This window comes from Carcharodon carcharias, chromosome 23 (genome assembly GCF_017639515.1).
Source record: "Carcharodon carcharias isolate sCarCar2 chromosome 23, sCarCar2.pri, whole genome shotgun sequence".
NCBI lineage: Eukaryota > Metazoa > Chordata > Chondrichthyes > Lamniformes > Lamnidae > Carcharodon > Carcharodon carcharias.
In genome coordinates this window covers 39,825,374-39,846,023 of record NC_054489.1, presented here as the reverse complement: position 1 = coordinate 39,846,023, position 20,650 = coordinate 39,825,374, and the positions used below count along the sequence as shown (strand labels likewise).

Sequence of the window (20,650 nt, the reverse complement as noted above, 5' to 3'; positions counted from 1 at the left end):
CAAAAAATGCAGCATTACAATTCACTTCAGCATTCCGCAACTCAGGAACGAGGAGGTGGGGGGAGGAAATTAGGGGTCCAAATTCTTTCCTGGTATCAATTCAAAAGTGCATGTTGATATTGGTGAAAAATAGTTTCAGCCCAAGTCCACTCATTCATTCATCTCATGCCAACACCTGTTTAACAACCAGCTGGCACTCATTGTCCAGGTCCCCACAAGAGCGAACAAACTTGGCTGCAACTTAGCCTTAGTTGGAACCTTCAGGACAAGGGTGTAAAGTTATAATAGTCACCGAATCTTTGAAATAAATAAAACCACTCTTAGAACATAACAGCATAAGGAGTAGGAACAGGAGTAGGCCATTTGGCCCCTCGAACCTGTTCCGCCATTCAGTCTTCTTGATAGCAAATAGTCTGATGCCAAGTGGCGAGCTGCTAGAATTGGCTTCAGTGTTGGGAAGGTGAAACAGAAACAAAGGCCACAGCCCCAGCTCCTATTAATTGCCATGCCCCTGCTGGAAGTGTGCATGTATGTAGACAGAATTGAGCTCGACTGTCCCATCCTGTGGTCAAATGGCCTATGAAGTTCGCATTTAGTGCCACACTGGCAAGCTACCAGGTAGCAACTAAGAAATAGAACCTACTAAGCCATACCCTAACAAAGGGTCAACGTCTTTGGGCAAGGAAACAGACAAAATTTCAGAGAAAATAAATCAAAAGAAAAACCCAGGTGCCTTACTGTACAGAGAGCAAACACAGAAGCAATACCCCCTTCAGATAGAAATGGAAAAGCATGGCCTCTAATGGATAAAAGAGAGGACCAACTGAAATTATTAAGCAAGAAGCCTGTTGGAGGCACAAAACATACATTTCTCAAATGGTACTGACAGACCCATCACTTGCCATTATTATCTGAAAAACGTGAAAATACATAAGTATGTGTTTAAGTACTTGAACACACTTGTGGTTCATGCAACTATTTATCAGATGCAACAAGAATTTGATCACTTGATCTTTAGGAATTCATATGGAAAAATACACATGAATTAAACATTATCAATTCTTAGCTCCAGGACATGGTGAAAATGCTTTACCTTTTCTGCAAGAGATCTGATAGTGCTCTATCGGGAAATATGGCAGCATAAAAGCCACGTTGAAAACAAGCCAGAATTTTTCCTCCTGGCATATGCACCGCACTTTTTGATTTTTCATAATTACATATTTATTAATGTAATAGCCTTCAATTCCATCCAAAATGTTAAATTATTTCTCTGTTCGCTTGCTTCACTGTTTGAGATGCTAATTGACCGGCACACTTCCAGCAGTTTGTCCTCATTATCACACCTTCTCTTTGACCCAGGACTGAAAAGAGCAGTTACTAGCCCTTTGCAAAAATGGTTTCCAAATCTATACCTGCACCACATAATATGCCAGTCATCACACCCTAGTTTCTAGTCTGCCAGAATAAGCAAGCCTCATCAAATTGTGAGACTTCAGTTACAGGACTTCAAAAGTGAACAATGGACAACCACAAGATTAAATTTATACAAAGCTGCCATTGAGATCTGGGCTTAGGAACTAAGGGTAACTCCACTAAAAGATTTGAACGATTTCTCAGGGGTGCAAAGTATCAGGGCAGGGCATTGGCTGGGGTGTGTGTGTGTGCGGGGAGGGGGGGGGGGGGGCATCCAGATAATGATGCAAATAAGGGTAGACCTCTTCAAAATCACTTCACATATTCTAAAAACCTGTTTCCCTGCCAGAATGCAGAGGAGGAAATGGATGAGTGTATTGAGGGATCTGGGAGGTTTGGATCAGAAGTTCACTGTTTATAATTTTCAAGGTTTTGATGTCATCACTTAAGCCCAACTCAGTTTGTTTGTGGTTCAGCTATTCAGTAAAACAAAATTATACGGCCTGGTCCCTGAATGCACATGATTATGTCTCTAACTATAAAAGGAAATTATATCTATACCTTAGTGGCTTTCAGTTTCAACAAAAAAGACAATTGTAAAACACAGGGAAATAACCTGTGTATCAGATCAAACAGGAGGGAACTTGAGCAATTGAGCAGCATTGTGAGTGAGGCATGGAGTGAATTTAAACAGCGGGGGAGAACTAGGGTGGTGGAGTATTGTGGGAGAGGCCCAAAGTGAGTTTAAACAAGGGGCAATGGGACTCATACTGGAATAGGAAAGAGCTATGCTGCTTCACCTGAACCAGGTGCAGGTTAAGGTTCTAGCAGAAAGGATGACTGGGCTGAAAAAACAAATTCAAAACAATAAGGAGAAGAGGAGGAGGAAGGTTTGGGGAGAAATAATAACCTAAACATAAGAAGAGATGAGAGCAAAAGTCAGACTAGAACTAATCAAGATAAGTACTCATGGTATAGAAAAGGTATGGGAAAAATAATAAAATAAATATTAAAAATAAAGGACCAATAAGAATATATTAAATTGCCCATATAGCACAAGAGGCTGGCAGAGGACAGAGGTTCCATGGATGGGTGTTAGGGGGGTAAAGAGGAGGATATAGGGATACTCAATGGAAAAGATGATTAGGCAGGGTGTAAAGCATGCTGCTGATTCTCTAATGCTGAATCTGTACCACTGCCCAAATTCAAAGGCTTTGATCTTCCCAATGGTGAGCTGAACTAAGTGATGACACATCTAGGACTCAGCAGGAAAACTGACAAGATGAAAATGAGATGGGGAGAGGCATCAAATGAAAGCTGATAATACATTTTTGAATGCTAAAGTTGGTATGAATTTTCTACAGACCATGCATTAGGGGCATTAAGATTTTTTTTTTAATTGGATAACTATCCAAATTAGTTGAACGGATCTATATGTTATTTCTTTTCAAGATCTCCCTACAGACTGCTCTACATTTAGGGTTTCTTACAAGGTGCAACAAACTTGTAAGATTTTACAGTAACACCACAAAAAAGTAAAAAGTAGTCACTTTGCACACCATGTATTTGTAGAGTCACCATCTGCGGCAAGGTGCTGGATAACCATTGTGGGATGTACTTACATTCAAATGGCTAGATATGATGTGGCAATACAGGATGTAATTGCAAACAACTGTAACAAGGCCAATTTTGTCTCAAATTAGGTCACTCTCTCGGCTGGGAGCTGACATATTTGGAAAAAACAGTTTTCAGGTTCCAGTCAAGGGCAGATTGAGGATTTTCACTTGTTGATCAAGTTCTCCAGCCACCCACATCATTTGCTATATTCTCCTGTAGATCTTTTGGGGTGCTATAATAGTTCAAAAGTGATTTTCACCATGTAAATTTAGGCAGCTGTACATAGCTATACTACATAGCTGTACATAGGCCAAAGGGCCAACCAGAAATCTGGTCATGGGCATGACTGCTGTCATCCAAAACAGCTGAAAGCCACTGACAGTAGTCAGTTGTCCCAGTCGCTCTGCCATACATTGTTTCACAGCTCTTGACATGCTGGTGTATTTGCTAAGACAAACTGTACAGTGACCTCACAAGATACAGTTATGTATTCTCTTTCTAAGGGCAATAAAAGAACCTATGAAAATCAAAGGGGGAAATACAACCAAAATGGCCTAAACTATCCTTAAGCTCTCCCTTAGAAATCAACAAATTGGAAGCGATGGATCATTAACAGATAAATTCAATCTTTCAGTAATACAGCTTCTCCTAATTTAGTGACACATTAATTCTTTCTGCGCATCCAACTGGATATGTTAGTGGGAGCTTTACTGCTCATTCACAGTGTGAAGTTGAGATGCGTTCCAGGGCGCTGGAGATGGGTGATCAACCAGCATTGTGGGGTCCTGTGTATCATGGGAAAAGCTGAAGGCGAATGAGGGAGAACGAGAGGTGGAGATGCATTCCAGGGTACTCCTGCACATGAATTCTGGCTGACAGTTTTCAACTATTTTGTCCCCTCAAGACTGTACCATTTTCAGATTCCATGTTTATTTCTGTGCAGTGCTTAAATGGTTATCGGAATGAGCATTCAAAAATCAAAACCAATACAGCAAATTGTAAGTTTAAAACATATCCTGAGTTTTATTTTTTTCCTTTCCCAGAACTTAGTATTACTAACATTTACACAGGGCATGATGTTTGCGCTATTTAAATGATAGGGTGAGTGCTGATGGGTCTTTTTTTGCTCTACTTTTCTTACACAGCTACACAAGGAGACCGAGCTCAAACAAGGATTTCCAATTGCAATGGAGAGGCCACCATACCTCATCAGTTAAATATCTTCGTGGTTATCTCCACAATTCAACCATCTCCAAAGTAATGGAATATGAGAGGTTTATTCCAACCAGATTTCCACAATTCCAAGGAATATGAAGGAATATGGAAAGGTAGAAGTGCCATCACATTTGCCTCTTTTGTCCAGGGTTCACCTTGCAGTTAGATGATGCAGAATTCAACAGGGCAAGAATATTCTTCTCATTGAAGAATATCTTTGTGACCACAGCTTTTTTAGTTAACAGAAGGGTAGAAAGAGGGGGCTGGTAAGAGACAAACAATTATCTGGCCTGTTAACTAAACAGAGAAAGTACAAAACCTTTAACATGATTAGACTGACAATTACCAATTTTTAACAGAATACTGCATAAATTACCACAGTAAATTAGAGAGCCTAACATATGCCTACAAAACCAATCCCAAATCTCCTGTGGGCTTGACAATGCAGCAAATTATACCCCATGTGGTTTACTTACATGGTTAACTGGGTTAAAAAATAAATAAATAAATACCTCATTACACTAGGCCTATTTATAGATTAGAATCCTCGACTGATCCAACACACAACTCAACATCACAGACTACTTATTCCAAATCACTTATACTGTGGAAATTTGGTGAAGGTGTATTAATGTTAAACTTCAATGCCAAGTAGTTGCTTCCATTTCTTTATGCTCTTAAAGTTAAAATTATGACCACAAAAGCAACATCAGAAAGATATTCTGAGGAAATATTTTTTTGCCTTAATGTCAACTGTCTTGTTTTTTCTCAATTGATGCTGCCTGACCTACTGAGTACCCCCAGAGATTTTGTTTTTATTTTAAACTTTTGCTCTGTCAAATGAGTAATCTTATTCTAATATTGAAATTCACCTAGTTTCTCTCTCTCTCTCTCTACTTCTGGTCAATATGTATCCCTCAACCAACATCACTAGAACAGGTTATTTGGTCATTATTCCACTGCTTTCTTGGACCTGTACAAACAGGCTGCCATGTTTCTTCATTACAACAGCGGTTACCCTACAAAAAGTACTTCATTGGCTATAGTGCTGTGGGATGTCGTGAGGTTGTGAAATGCACTATATAAATACAAGTTCTTTATTTTTGTTTACTAAACACAGCTATCTATTTATCTAGTTCTAGGATATTCTCTTTATTTTTCTGTTTTGTATACGTTTTACCTTTCTAAATGGTACTTGTTCTCTGTGCGATTTATCCTGTTCCTTTTTGTTCTCTCATGTTCCTGCCATCACATTACTGTTTCTATAATTTAAAAGCTCACCAATACGCAGATGTATGCTTATTGATAATGTTTCAATGATGATTCTCTCAAACCACTAGCAGAACTATGCTAATTGTTTATACATGACAACTGACAGTGAAACTAGTCTTTCTAATCAATTCCACTGTTCCCCCAAATTAGCCTGGCAGCCATTCTAGCAAGTTTAAGACACCCTACGTCACATCAACAATTTCCAGTTCCCTGGCCCCAACTGTTTCCTCTTCACCATGGACGTCCAATCCCTCTACACCTCCATCCCCCACCAGGATGGTCTGAGGGCCCTTAGCTTCTTCCTCGAACAGAGGCCCGAACAATCGCCATCCATCACTACTCTCCTCCGTCTGGCTGAACTTGTTCTCACACTGAACAATTTCTCCTTCAACTCTTCTCACTTCCTCCAAATAATAGGTATGGCTATGGGTACCCGCATGGGCCCCAGCTATGCCTGTCTCTTTATGGGGTATGTGGAACATTCCTTGTTCCAGTCCTACTCCGGCCCCCTTCCACAACTCTTTCTCTGGTACATCGATGATTACTTCGGTGCTGCTTCGTGCTCTCGTCGGAACTTGAAAAATTTATTAATTTTGCTTCCAATCTCCACCCCTCCATCATTTTCACATGGTCCATCTCTGACACTTCCCTTCCCTTCCTTGACCTCTCTGTTTCAATCTCTGGTGATAGACTGTCCACCAATATCCCAACATCCATTACAAGCCTACCCACTCCCACAGCTACCTTGACTGCAGCTCCTCACACCCCGCTTCCTGTAAGGATTCCATCCCATTCTCTCAGTTCCTTTGCCTCCGTCGCATTTGTTCCGATGATGCTACCTTCAAAAACAGTTCCTCTGACATGTCCTCCTTCTTCCTTAACCAAGGTTTTCCACCCACGGTCGTTGACAGGGCCCTCGTGTCCGGCCCATCTCCCGCGCATCCGCCCTCACGCCTTCTCCTCCCTCCCAGAAACATGATAGGGTCCCCCTTGTCCTCACTTATCACCCCACCAGCCTCCGCATTCAAAGGATCATCCTCCACCATTTCCGCCAACTCCAGCATGATGCCACCACCAAACACATCTTCCCTTCACCCCCCTGTTGGCATTCCGTAGGGATCGTTCCCTCCGGGACACCCTGGTCCACTCCTCCATCACCCCCTACTCCTCAACCCCCACCTATGGCACCTCCCCATGCCCACGCAAAAGATGTAACACCTGCCCCTTCACTTCCTCTCTCCTCACCGTCCAAGGGCCCAAACACTCCTTTCAAGTGAAGCAGCATTTCACTTGCATTTCCCCCAACTTAGTCTACTGTATTCGTTTCTCCCAATGCGGTCTCCTCTACATTGGAGAGACCAAACGTAAATTGGGCGACCGTTTTGCAGAACACCTGCGGTCTGTCCGCAAGAATGACCCAAACCTCCCTGTCGCTTGCCATTTTAAGACTCCACCCTGCTCTCTCGCCCACATGTCTGTCCTTGGCTTGCTGTATTGTTCCAGTGAAGCCCAACGCAAACTGGAGGAACAGCGTCTCATCTTCTGACAAGGCACTTTACAGCCTTCCAGACTGAATATTGAATTCAACAACTTTACGTCTTGAGCTCCATCCCCAATCCCCACCCCATTTCTGTCTCTTCCCTCTTCCTTCTGTTTTTTTCCAATAAATTATATAGATTTTTCTTTTCCCACCTATTTCCATTATTTTTAAATATTTTAAAATCTTTTATGCGCCCCCACCCCCACTAGAGCTATATCTTGAGTGCCCTACCATCCAATCTTAATTAGCACATTCGTTTAGATAATATCACCAACTTCAATACCTCTGTGTTCTTTTGTCTGTGACATCTTTTGATGATCTGCTTCTATCACTGCTTGCTTGTCCCTACAACCACACCACCCCCCCCACCACTTCTCTCCCCTCTTCCAACACACCCCACCCCTTAAACCAGCTTATATTTCACCCCTTCCTTGGATTCACCTAGTTCTGTTGAAGGGTCATGAGGACTTGAAATGTCAACTCTTTTCTTCTCCGCTGATGCTGCCAGACCTGCTGAGTTTTTCCAGGTAATTCTGTTTTTGTTTTGGATTTCCAGCATCTGCAGTTTTTTGTTTTTATTCTAGCAAGTTGCCTACCACATTGATTATGCCAATCCTAGTCTTCAGGGGATTTGGTGTTAGTGGCTTATGTGGTGCCATTCTTTCATCTCTGGAACATGGGTCAAATTCAAGCCCCCACTACTGTTTGATTTTAGGAAATCTCAGAGACCTACAGATTACAAACTTAAGTAAAATAGCTCACAAAATTGTCACTTTTTCAGCATAGCAATAGAAATAAATGGTGTATCAATAGAAATGTCAAATAAATACTGTACAAGGTGTTTCACCACCTCCGGGACTAAAGAGTTATGAAAACAATTTGTCAAACTTTTTTTTAAATTGCAAACCAAAACATATGATGACGTAAATAATGTTGACATGGATCAACGCCTTAAGACATGGTTCTCCTCCCGACCAAAACAAAAACCAGTTGTCAGATACTCTCTAAAAGAGCAAGTTTTGCCTTAATTCACGTTGATTAGAAGAGCAGAGTTGGTTTTCCTATGCATTTGGTCAATATTGAATAGTAAAGCCTGCTTTTAAGACAGGTTTTGAAATACAAGGTCACAAGTTGCACTGAAGAAAAATTAACTTCTGCAGACTGAACATTTATTGAACAATTTTCTGGGTCTTCAAAGATAGGTTCCATTACCAAGCTCAAACATCCTACAAAAGGAAACTGTATGGCATACCATTGAACAATTTAAATGCACTAACATAAAATTAAATTCATCACAATCTGGGCTTGAATTCAGCCCATGATCCAGCGGTGAAAGCACGCCACCATATTAACTGTTACTACTAAATCCCCTGAAGACCAGCTATGACACTACCAATGGGGTAGACCAGTAAGCAACTTGCTAGAATGGCTGCCAGGCTAATCTGGAGGAACAATGGGATTAGAAAGACTAGTTTCACTGTCAGTTGCCATGTATAAGCAATAAGCGTAGTTCTACTTAGCAGCACAAGTACCTTTTTACTGAGGAGATTTACGTTCCTGCAGTTTTACTCAAGATCTCCAGCCCAGGAGGAGAACGATTTAAACTATGAAGTCTCATTCCAACAGGTAGTATATCATCTTAACAACTTTTAAAAATTTTAAAATGTTGAATTAAAAAAAACCTTACTTTTTTCTTTGTCTCTTTGCTCTCTATTAATTAATTTTTTTCCATTTCCTTATTTCTCTTCCTGTACCCAATTTGCTCCATCCCAACTAATAAGTCATCAAAAAAGTTAGGCTATTGATCCTCAGCTGATCCACCATGAGTAGAATGAAGAAAAATCCCACCAGATGTCTTGTGTAGCTTTAGCGAATCCTTTCCCGACAGGGTCCCTGATTGTTTACCCCATCCAACACCATAAATGAGTATAAGGATTGGAAGAAAGAAGCTGTTATTGTATTGAATAGATAAGATTACACAAAACACAAGGGCAATGTTCAATAATTTTACAATCTTTTAAATTTAAAGATTAAATATTACCTTCAATTATTCAAATTTTCCTGCTTGTATAACCTTGTATTTTTGCACAATTAATATTTTGCTAGGCTTCTTCTTCCCTCATGCTTCAAGTTAATTCCTCTAGTCTCAAGCGGTCCCAAATACTAAGAGTATTTGACAGAAATCTGTTAGTCCGAACTAGACATAAGATAGGTACCAAAAGCAGTTATTAAAAAAGGAAAGAAACACCTACCAGCAGAATGCAGACAGGCTAATCACTACACGATGACCTTCAATTGAGCCCGAATGCACAGCACAATGGAGTTCAGTGTGAAATACTAAATTGTCCTGTCTCATTTCAGATGCTGAATTCCTATTTTAATTTCAGATTTCTAACATGCATAGTGTGTCTTTATATCTCTGCAAAAACAGCGCAGTTTATCTTGAGCATTAGGTATTTGCTTTGAAACACGGCTGTGATCAAAATGTCTTCATTTGCAAAATTGCATATAACCTGCAACCAATGATTTCATTGCACAGTGACATTTACAACTCTTTCAGTTATCTTGAAAGTCACCGTAGTCCCAGAGGCTCTCTCATTAGGGAGAGACGACAGGTGGTGAGTTTAACCTGAGGGTCACTATACCTCAGGCAAGGGGTGAGGTTGAGAAGGCGTTGCCTTCATAGATGACCTCAGCCTGGACAGGAATTGAACCCATGCTGTGGGTGTCTTTCTGCATCACAAACCAGCCGTCCAGCCAATTGAGCTAAGCAACCTCCAGCTGACTTGCACCTCCCAGCAAACTAGTGAGAGTTTAAATTCGTACAAATGTGAACTCCTGACAATATTCAATACAAACTCCAGCAATTCAAGCAAAGCGGAAGAGCAGCAGTTACCAGTCCTCCTTTTTCAATGGATTCATGCCTAGTGCTCTTAACATAGGACTCAGTGTATTCCTTTCTAAAAGTGATACAGTAGGAGCTGAATCTATACTTCAATACAAAGAAGGGCATCTATAATTGTAAGGTAAAAGCAAAAAACTGCGGATGCTGGAAATCCAAAACAAAAATAAAAATACTGGAAGAACTCAGCAGGACTGACAACATCTCCAGAGAGGAACACTGTTAACGTTTCGAGTCCGTATGACTCTTCAACAGAACTAAGGAAAAATAGAAAAGAGGTGAAATATAAGTTGGTTTAAGAGGGGGTGGGACAAGTAAAGCTGGATAGAGGGCCAGTGATAGGTGGAGATAACCAAAAGATGTCACAGACAAAAGGACAAAGAGGTGTTGAAGGTGGTGATATTATCTAAGGAATGTGCTAATAGGTGACATTAAGGATAGAAAGCAGGGCGAGCAAGGAATAGATAGCCCTAGTGGGAGTGGGGTAGGGTGAAGGGATCGAAATAGGCTAAAAGGTAGAGATAAAACAATGGATGGAAATACATTTAAAAATAATGGAAATAGGTGGGAAAAGAAAAATCTATATAAATTATTGGAAAAAAAGGGGGTTCGGAAAGGGGGTGGGGATGGAGGAGAGAGTTCATGATCTAATATTGTTGAACTCAATATTCAGTCCGGAAGGCTGTAAAGTACCTAGTCGGAAGATGAGGTGCTGTTCCTCCAGTTTGCATTGAGCTTCACTGGCCAAGGATGGACATGTGGGCATGAGAGCAGGGTGGAGTGTTGAAATGGCAAGCGACAGGGAGGTCTGGTCATGATTGTGGACAGACCGAAGGTGTTCTGCAAAGTAGTCACCCAGTCTGCATTTGGTCTCTCCAATGGAGAGGAAACCGCATTGGGAGCAGCAAATGCAGTAGACTAAATTGAGGGAAGTGCAAGTGAAATGCTGATTCACTTGAAAGGAGTGTTTGGGCCCTTGGACGGTGAGGAGAGGGGAAGTAAAGGGACAGGTGTTGCACCTTCTGCGGTTGCATGGGAAGGTGCCGTGGGAGGGGGTTGAGGTGTAGGGGATGATGGAGGAGTGGACCAGGGTGTCCCGGAGGGAATGATCCCTGCGGAATGCCGCCAGGGGGGTGAAGGGTAGATGTATTTGGTGGTGGCATCATGCTGGAGTTGGCGGAAATGGCGGAGGATGATCCTTTGAATGCGGAGGCTGGTGGGGTGATAAGTGAGGACAAAGGGGACTCTATCATGGTACTGGGAGGGAGAGGAAGGTGTGAGGGGGATGGGCAGGAGATGGGCCGGACACGGTTGAGGGCCCTGTCAATCACCGTGGGTAGAAAACCTCGGTTAAGGAAGAAGGAAGACATGTCAGAGGAACTGTTTTTGAAAGTGGCATCATCAGAACAGATGCAACGGAGGCGAAGGAACTGAGAGAATGGGATGGAGTCCTTATGGGAAGTGGGGTGTGAGGAGCTGTAGTTGAGGTAGCTGTGGGAGCTTGTAATGAATATTGGTGGACAGTCTATCACCAGAAATTAAGACAGAGGGGTCAAGGAAGGGAAGGGGTGGACCATGTGAAAATGATGGAGGGGTGGAAATTGCAAGCAAAATTAATAAATTTTTCCATGTCCAGACAAGAGCATGAAGCAGCACCAGAGCAATCATCGATGTACTGGAGAAAGAATTGTGGGAGGGGGCCGGAGTAGGACTGGATCAAGGAACGTTCTGCAGACCCCATATAGAGACATGCATTATTTATATATATTTTTCTTTTCCACCTATTTCCATTATTTTAAAATGTATTTCCATCCATTGTCTTATCTCTACCTTTTAGCCTATTTCGATCCCTTCCCCCCACCCCACCCCCACTAGGGCTATCTGTACCTTTATCGTATTCCTTGGATAATATCACCACCTTCAACACCTCTTTGTCCTTTTGTCAACACATCTTTTGGTTATCTCCACCTATCACTGGCCCTCTATCCAGCTTTACTTGTCCCACCCCCCTCTTAAACCAGCTTATATTTCACCTCTTTTCTATTTTTCCTTAGTTCTGTTGAAGAGTCATACGGACTCAAAACGTTAACTGTGTTCCTCTCCACAGATGCTGCCAGACCTGCTGAGCTTTTCCAGGTATTTTTATTTTTGTTTATAATTGTAAGGTTCTGCCCATGGCCAATTACAGTTTTATAACAATGATTATATGTTTTCCATGTTCACTTGGGGTTTTGCTTAAATACATAAACTGCTCAAGCTGTATTTGTTGTTCAATATATGACTCAACCGCAGTATTTCTTTGAACAATTTATTTCCTAACATAGACTACAGTGCCCAATTTATCTTTTCATAACAATTATTTTGTCTGGCACGCAAGTTACAGCAGCAATAAGAGTTGGATAGGTAGTGAAGATTGTAGATCTCAATACAAGAAGCACAGACTTAACCACAAAGAGTATACATGAGTAATCCCTAAGTAAATGGGCCCTAGCACAGTTCTAACTGTTTGTCGTAGTTAGCAAATTATTCACAAGGCACTCCCACAAACTTTGTGCTCAATGATGGTTCAAGTGATTTTATCTAAATGCAGAACTATTGCAGTCATGTTTTACTGGTCAAATGCCAGGCATTTGGGAAAGATCTTGATCAGACTTATTACCATTTGAAACTTTGCCCCATAAAAGAACTTTAAATTGTTCATATTAATTTTCTGTTTGTCATTACTTCCCACATACATTAAATTACACACAGCTTTGGGGGATGAAGTAAGGAGACACCAGCTGCTTCTGTCTGAGCTTATGTCAACAAACGCACGAGTTCACATTTTTTGCTCATAATTCATTCAGATTGTATCTTTTTGCTGTCTCCTAGAAATTGAAAAACATCAAACAATAAACACAGAAATAAGGTGGAACTGCTTCTGTATACCTTATTAGCATTTACAACATCTTGCTTAAAAACATAATGCAATGCTGACTCGCAGTTTCACATTTCTATGTCAACATGTATCCATGAATTAAAAATAGCTTGTCTGGTTTTCCTAATCATTGAAATAGTAAAGTTGCTACCCAGCATGGAAATGAGTTATGCACAGGAGAGGCCCGGGTTCAATTTCTGGCCTTTGTTCAGTTGGTCACCCTCAAACACCCCTGTCCTGGTGAGGAAGGATGGAATTAGTCAGGGTTCTTACTGCAGATCACTATCCTATTCACCTGCTACAAGTGTGTGAGTGAAGTGTGTGTATTTGTGTGTGGAGAACTTGCACTCATATAGGACTTTAAACTTAGCCAAATATCTGAAAGCACTTCAAAAAGATACTGACTCAGCCCAAAGGAGGAACTGGGAGAAGAGTCTGATGTAAACAGAGACCGATTTGCAGAAGGTTTCTAAAGGGTTGCTTGCCAGCTTCTGGTGGTGGTGGTGGTGGTGGTGGTGGTGGGGGGGGGGGGGGGGGGGGGGGGGGGGGGGGGGGGGGGCACGGGGGGGCGCGGGGGTGGTTTCCTCCTTCAAATAAACTCAGTGTATGCTGGGCAGGCACAGCATCAGGAAGTGGCAGCCCTCTGAGAGCCACCCCTCTGTCCTTGATGCAGAACAGCACCCCCCCTCCCACCTTTCCCCCACCTTGCAAGCCTCATCTGCCATCACTCATGGGTGGCCAGGGTCCCATGTTGATCATGGGCCTTGGGTGGATGCATTGCTGCCAAAAGTCACTCCTCGTGCTGGTGGCACTGCCGGCAAAGACAGCTGCCAGCTTCTGATTGGCCAGCAGGATTTCCACCCCCAGGGTCCTTGATCCCAGGGAAGATCCGCCACTGCCCACTTAAGTGTCTGAGAGTTATTTAATAACGTGGTTCTTTCTGAAAGGAGTCAGTGCAGGCTGTCAATGGCTCTGCAGCCAGTAAGCAAGAGCCTTGGTGCCTCCATTAAATACAGACTCACATGACAGATGAATATACTGATACTAACTGCCTGGGAACCTGCGGAACCAGGCTGGAGCTCAGTAAGTCATGGGTTCATGCCCCATTCCCGAGACTTGAGAACAAAAATCTATGCTGACACTCCAGTTCAGTATTGAGGGAGTGCTGCACTGTCAGAGGTCTTTGGGAAGAGGTATTAGACCAAGGCCCTGCTTGCTCTGTAAAGAGGGTGTAACAGATCCAGTGGTATCATTTTTGAAGAGGACCAGGACTCTTTTCATAACCAACATAAATGAAAGATCTGGTCATGATCACAATGCTGCTTTTGGAACATTGCTGTGCACACATTAGCTGCCTCATTTCTTACATTTCAACATGACTATGATTCAAAAGTACTTCAGTGACTGTAAAGCAGTTTTGGATGTCACAAGGTCTTGAACAGTGCTATATAAATTCAAGTTTTGCTTAATAATAAACCTGACTAATCCATCACTTACTTCCTCTCAGACCTGCAATTCTCCTTCTCATCCTCAAATCCTTGCATGGCTTCACATTACCTTCCTCCTGCAACCTCCTCCAGGGTTACTTCCATTCCAATGCTTCGGTCAACTAATTCTAGCCTCCTGTGCAAACCACTGTCCCCATTTTACTATTAGTGGCAAAGTTTTCAGCCACCTTCAGCCCTGCTTCCATAAACTCACTCAACACCACTCCAAAAACTGTCAAGAGGCTACTTTCGCCCCAAGCCTTCAACGGCCCCATTCAATCTTTCCATCCTGGCTCACTGTTTCATACCTGGTCGATTCTGGGAATTTGGATAGCAAATTTACAACGTTTGGCAACATATTTTCATTTGTGAATAAATGTTGGCACTTTCTAAATGGAACAAAACAAATTTTGTTTCTCTCTCCACAGATGCTGCCAGACCTTGAGTTTTTGTTTTATATTAAAACAAAGTATGTAATGTGTTAAGACTTGTGTTATTAAGCATGATTGTAGAGAGCCCTATAAAGTAGTGAAGGTATTCCACTGCCCTACAGGCAGATATGCCTAAACCTACATAATTCTGGCCATTGAGAAGGCTGGAGAGACCATCACACAGCCTTTCAGCAGAAACACTGGCCCAAATCTTCCCAGGAGTAGCAATCACTGTCAGGTTGCTGCTCTGCTCCTACTTTTCTGAGCCATGCTGGAGCTTTGCATTTATGGCCGGGACTTCTGATCCTAGCTTCTCCAAAAATAGGAGGCGCATCTGAAATGGAACAGCTTTTTCGGAACGCTGGATCCATAAGGAAAGACAAGCCACACCCGCTTTTCACGATACTAGCTGCTATGTTCTGGCAAATAAAAAGTTTCAATGCCTCAAAGCTTCTTTGAAAATCTACAGAGAGAAGGTACTTGGGGGAGTGGGGGGGGGGGGAATATCCAGTTTGGTGGGGAGGGGGGGCAGAAGGTCAAGGGGGTGTTGGAAAGCTATGTGGTGGGGGGGGAGGGGGAAGCAGATAGGGTGGGTAAAGTAACAGGGTAGGTGCTGAGCTAAGTGGGTAAGGGGCATAAGGTAAATGGGTAAGGGGATGTGGCAGCAGCTGGGTAGGGTGACATGGTTGGATCAGGTCAGGATGGATTGGGCGTTCGGGGGTGGTGGTGGCGGGATAGTGGGGGAGAGAGTTGGATGGTGGGGGCTAGTCAGGTTAGATCACAGGGGAGCGGGGAGTAGGGAGTCAGGGCAGTGAGGTCAGGTCAGGTTAGGGGGAGTCGTGTGTTGGCGTCCGGTCAGTTTGGGGCAGGGGGTGTGAGATGTCGGGAGTTCAGGGTGGGGAGGAGGGCATCAGGCCTGTCAATTCTATAGTTAGGCAGGTATTAGGCTAGTTTTTGAAGTGTATAACATTCCCCAGTTAACTCTCCAGGTAAGTCAGTTGGAAGTGTCCAAAGTCTCTGACTCTAACTCAGAGTTGGAGACTTTTTTGGAAAGTCCCAGGAGCAGTGGAATTGCCTGAAGTTCAAACTTCCTGGGCAATTCCCACAGAGTCAATGCGTTGTGCATTTTGGGGTTTACGTTTGGTCTCTGGCTATCTGGAAACTGGAGGATCTGGATCATTAGCAGCAGTTTGGTAGAACAAATATACCTGGAATGGAAATCTTCTATTCTTCTCATGATCAATTGCAACAGAATTCTTCTTGCTCACATAAAATAGCCATAGTCATTACGGTATAGATGGAGACCATTCAGCTATGGAATCCATGCTAAGAAAAATAGCTAATGTTAGAAATATTCTAATGAGCCTTACATCAGAAAAAAATGTAGGTTTTAAGCAATTGCAGGGGCTGAGAAAATGGTGGGAGGGGGAAAGGGAAAAGTGAAGGAGAAAGAATAAAAGGAAAGGTCTGTGATAGGGTGGAAAGCTAGAAGTTTAGTTGCAAGATTACTAAACAATATTCATAGAAAACTTGAATTGGTCCATTAATTCCAGTGGTCCAGCCCTAAAATAAAGAACATAGAAGCACATGCATTTATATAGTGCCCTTCACAACCTCAGAATGTTACAAAGCATTTACCAGCCAACAAAGTACTTACAAAGCGTAATTACTATTGTAGTGTAAGAAAAATAGCAGACAACTTGCAAGTCTCCACAAACAGCAATGAGATAATGACCGCATAATCTATTTGCACTGATGTTTGTTGAGGAATAAATATTAGGCAGGGCACTCACTTACATCCTCGGTTCAATGGTCCGAGAGACAGAGCTACACTGGAGTGTCAGTCTGGATTAATGTGCTCAAATATCAGGAATGGGGCCTGAAACCAATAATTTTATGATTCAGGGACAAGAATGTTACCACTGAGATCAATTTTCTTCCTTAAAGTATATCTAAATACCAATGAACAAACACAAATATATTACAAAGGCAGAACAAAAGGTCATTTAGAGCAATAACAAGCAACATAAATCATCATGGTCAGTTGCAGGTTACTCCCCTGCACAAGCAAATACTTTTGAAATTTATCAGTATCAAAACATTGTTCCACATGTCAAATTACCCAGCATTAAACGATATTGTCTACCAAATTCATACAGGGGATTAGCACCAAAAACAGTAGATCCTGAAACCAAATCAAAACAAATCTAAGATGTTGACTAGATATTCAGATGTTATACCCTCTTGTAAGTATGCATTGTCCAAATAAAATGGAGAGAGTCAAAACTGCAATTCAGTCCCAGCCCAAATTAAAAGGTTCAATTGAAAAATACTAAGTGCAAGACTTCACATCATACAAGCTGCTCCAGCAGGTTTTCTGCAACCTTTTTCTTGAAATATAAAAGCAGTAAATTTCCCTTCTTGCTATTAGCTTGGGGCAGACAGGTGGGGGGCAATGGCGGGGTAGGGAATGGGAGAAGAGGGGGAGTAGATAACATGGGACAATACTGCCAAACTGAAATGAAGATAGTCTTCTAATGGTTAGGTTTGTAAAGATGATGTGTCACTGAACCATACAGACCATAGGTTCCAGGTTTGATTCCAGATCTGTGCTAGGTTCACTGACTAAAGTGTAATGGTGCTAAAATTAACTCAGTGTCCCATCTTATAGAAGGATCATTAGTCAGTGGTCAGTAGGTATGAAAATCCAACAAGGATGAGGTTGAACATAGCTCTGATGTTGCCCTTGGTAAATTGGTTTGCTAACACTCAACAACTCATCATACACAGGCATTATGACTAAATATGTTTTAAATGATTCATCATGGCACATTCTTAACAATATAAGTTAAGTAACATCCTGTTCTACCTTTATAATAAACTTGTGTGTTAAAGCAAGTGTGAATGACATGATTCAGTCTGGGAAGCAACATGGGGAGTGAAATTCTCAGCCAAGATACAGTAATTAAGAATGCTTCAATGATCAGAAGTTATTTAGACTACAAGTACTCAGCCAGACAACTCCTCCAAAACAGCTCCCAAATGATGTCATCGGGGGCCAAATTGACAAGCAAAGCCGAAAGCTCAATTGCATCTCAGCTAGAATTCTCTGATTTTCAGGGGTAAAATTTTTGCAACTCTTTACAACAGAGCAGCTTATTTATCTGATACTTTGTAGTCCATGTCACAAGGAAACAACCTTTTAGTTTCTCTTTGCCACTTTTACGTTTGCACTGGTCAGTGGCTTTGCTGGGGTAAGGGAATGTAACCGATGGTGAGACTAAGTCACAATCACTGGTGCTGCTTTCAGACTCTTACTTTAATTTGGATTCCAGGAGCCCATGATCCAGCTCCTGATGTTTACGGTGTTAAATCTGTTTTCCATAGCCTGGTAGTACACTCTGAGGTAAGACTGGGTATAATGGCCTGCTGTTGGGCTACAGAAAATAGATTTAACACCAGAAGTCAGCTCCTCAATAACAGGCTGCCTAAATCCAAATTACATTAGAGAGGTAAAGAAAGAAATGACTCCATATCTCTCAGAAACATCTCAAAGCACTTAGCATACAATGAACTATTTTGAAGTGCAGTTATTGTTATGTAAGCAATCCCAAAATCCCATTTTTGACTTTACAATATGGATTGACATTACATGCAAAGGCCTACCAAAATACTGTTTTGAAGCACAATGTACTATTCTGTTGCAAAACTTTCCCCTCCAAGCCACATAACACAAAGGCACACAGCAAAATGTGGCTGCCAGAATGAATACAATCATGCATTTGTGGTGTGATACAACTAATAGCTACACAAAAGAAAATAAGAAGTCAACTGAGATTGTGCCTTGACACAGTGATAATCAGAAAATGTTGATTCCCTGCTCCTCCATTGTGTCACAGCCTTGTAGCACACTCCTAGGTACCCTCCATTTGTTCAGAATTTAAGCATACACTAACTAATTTAAAACAATCATCTGATCTTGGGGTTCAAGTTCAAAGAATATCATCTAAAACCCTTTTCAAAGAATCAAGCAACACAGGAAGCTGCTATTTGGACATCGTGCCTAATCTGATTCTCTGAAATAGATGCCATTTAGTCCCACTTTCCTGTCTTTCTCTATAATCCTGGAAATATTTTAAGTATAGATCTAATTCCATTTTTAAAGTTACTATTGTATCCACTTCCACCCTTTCAGGTAAAGCATTTTAGATCATGAAAACGCATTGAGTAAAATAACTTGGAATTGCAATTCACCAAGACATATCCATTACTGGAGGCAGAGGGAGGGGCAGTCAGTCAGTCATTCATATATGAGAGAGAGAGAATGTGTGCACATGTGTTTGGGCATATTAGACAGATAAACTTATTGATTTAGACTTTGGGAAAGTGAAAGGAATAAAAGTTGAATCTGATTACACTTTTTGTGATGGCCATTTAGAAACGTTCTGTAATGTTCTTTCAGATATTTTATCAATAAAGTATATTTTTGCAAAAAAAAACCCATGACAAGGAGTTTGGAATTTGAGGGGGAACCTCCCCCACCTCCCAGGCGGTGCCAGTACCCATTAACACTACATTAAAGAGGCAATTGAGAAAACGGCCAGTTGCCATAAAATTAGATATAATCACAGTAACAGTTACCCATTGCCACACAATGATCTACACTATGTTGCAAAACATTTCTGCACAGGTAATGCTCCTGGAATGAAACAGAAATTAACACTTGACAAGTATAAATTTTTATAACACCTTACTCCCAGATAAAGACATTATTGCATCCAGTACATGAAGTTTCAGTCTACCCAGAGGTAAATGAGCAGGTACTCCTGTAAGCCCTTACTCCCCCTATGTAACCTATCAGGCCACCCCACACCCAGAATCGGTGCATTTATTGCGAATTTCCTCTGTTTGCAAACTGGAACGCGATCATTCCCCACATCTTTGCCCTTATTTTTAATGACAAACTGCACACGGTCGAACCTAATCGTCCCTAAATCTTTCCCTTTTCTTTAATTCTCTCATTCATTTCCTCCTTTCTCCTAATGCCCCTGTTGGGGGGCGGGGTCTCCTATCCCCTTACCCTCTCTTACCTCAGTTTGAGGTTAGCCATGAATTCTGACATGTTGACTGTATCCAGGAGGACAAAGTCTGCCTTCCCGAACTCCAGGCTTTCCTGCTCCGCCATGGTTCCCCGTGTCTCTCCGGACCGGCAGAGAGAGAGAGAGAAAAGACTTTCTTTATTCCGGACTGCGACTCCTGCTTCTCCTCCTCCACAGACTTTTCTCCCCCCCCCCCCACAGGGTTCCTTTAGATCCAGCAGTAAAATGTTTCTTTCAGGTCAATTGTATTAGCAGAGTTTCTGTCCGGGTTATTGGATTATTTTCCTTGTGCGTTTCCACTCCCCCCCCCCACACACACACACACCAGCAGCACCAACGCTGCTGCTTCCCGATCCTGATGCTTAACTCTCCACAGCCGCACCTCACCTGGGCGAGACTATCGGCGCGGGCACGGGCGCGGTCCCGACAGCGGAGCACGCAACCCGCGCAGCCCGGCGGTGAGTGGAGGGGGGGTGGTGGACGCGCATGCGGCAGTCAGGGCAGGGCAGGGTGCGCGCGCGCCGCCCCGCGACTGGTGGGCGGAGCTGGTTTCAGTGGTAGCCCCGCCCCCGTCCCTGTTTCTCAGGTAAGGCTTTCAGGAGCAGTCGGGGCAAGTGTTTAGATGAGAGTTTCGCTGAGTTACTTATGATCATGGCCCTGTTCACCAGCAACAACCATAACCTATATTCATGTAGCGCCTTTAGCCGTATAGAAGGTCCCAAGGCACTTCACAGGAGCTTTAGAAAACATAATACGC

General features: G+C 42.4%; 1 protein-coding gene across 2 annotated transcripts in view; it reads right to left on the bottom strand.

Moving 5' to 3' along the window:
• myo1d (myosin 1D) overlaps positions 1–20,363 on the bottom strand; it is a 593,379-nt gene extending 573,016 nt beyond the window's left edge. For both annotated transcript variants that reach the window (XM_041173666.1, XM_041173667.1), the window contains exon 1: positions 19,885–20,363. In XM_041173666.1, the coding sequence (XP_041029600.1) occupies positions 19,885–19,979 (95 nt within the window). In that variant the 5' untranslated portion in view covers positions 19,980–20,363. The remainder of the gene's footprint in view (positions 1–19,884) is intronic.
• Between the last annotated feature and the right edge of the window lie 287 nt (positions 20,364–20,650).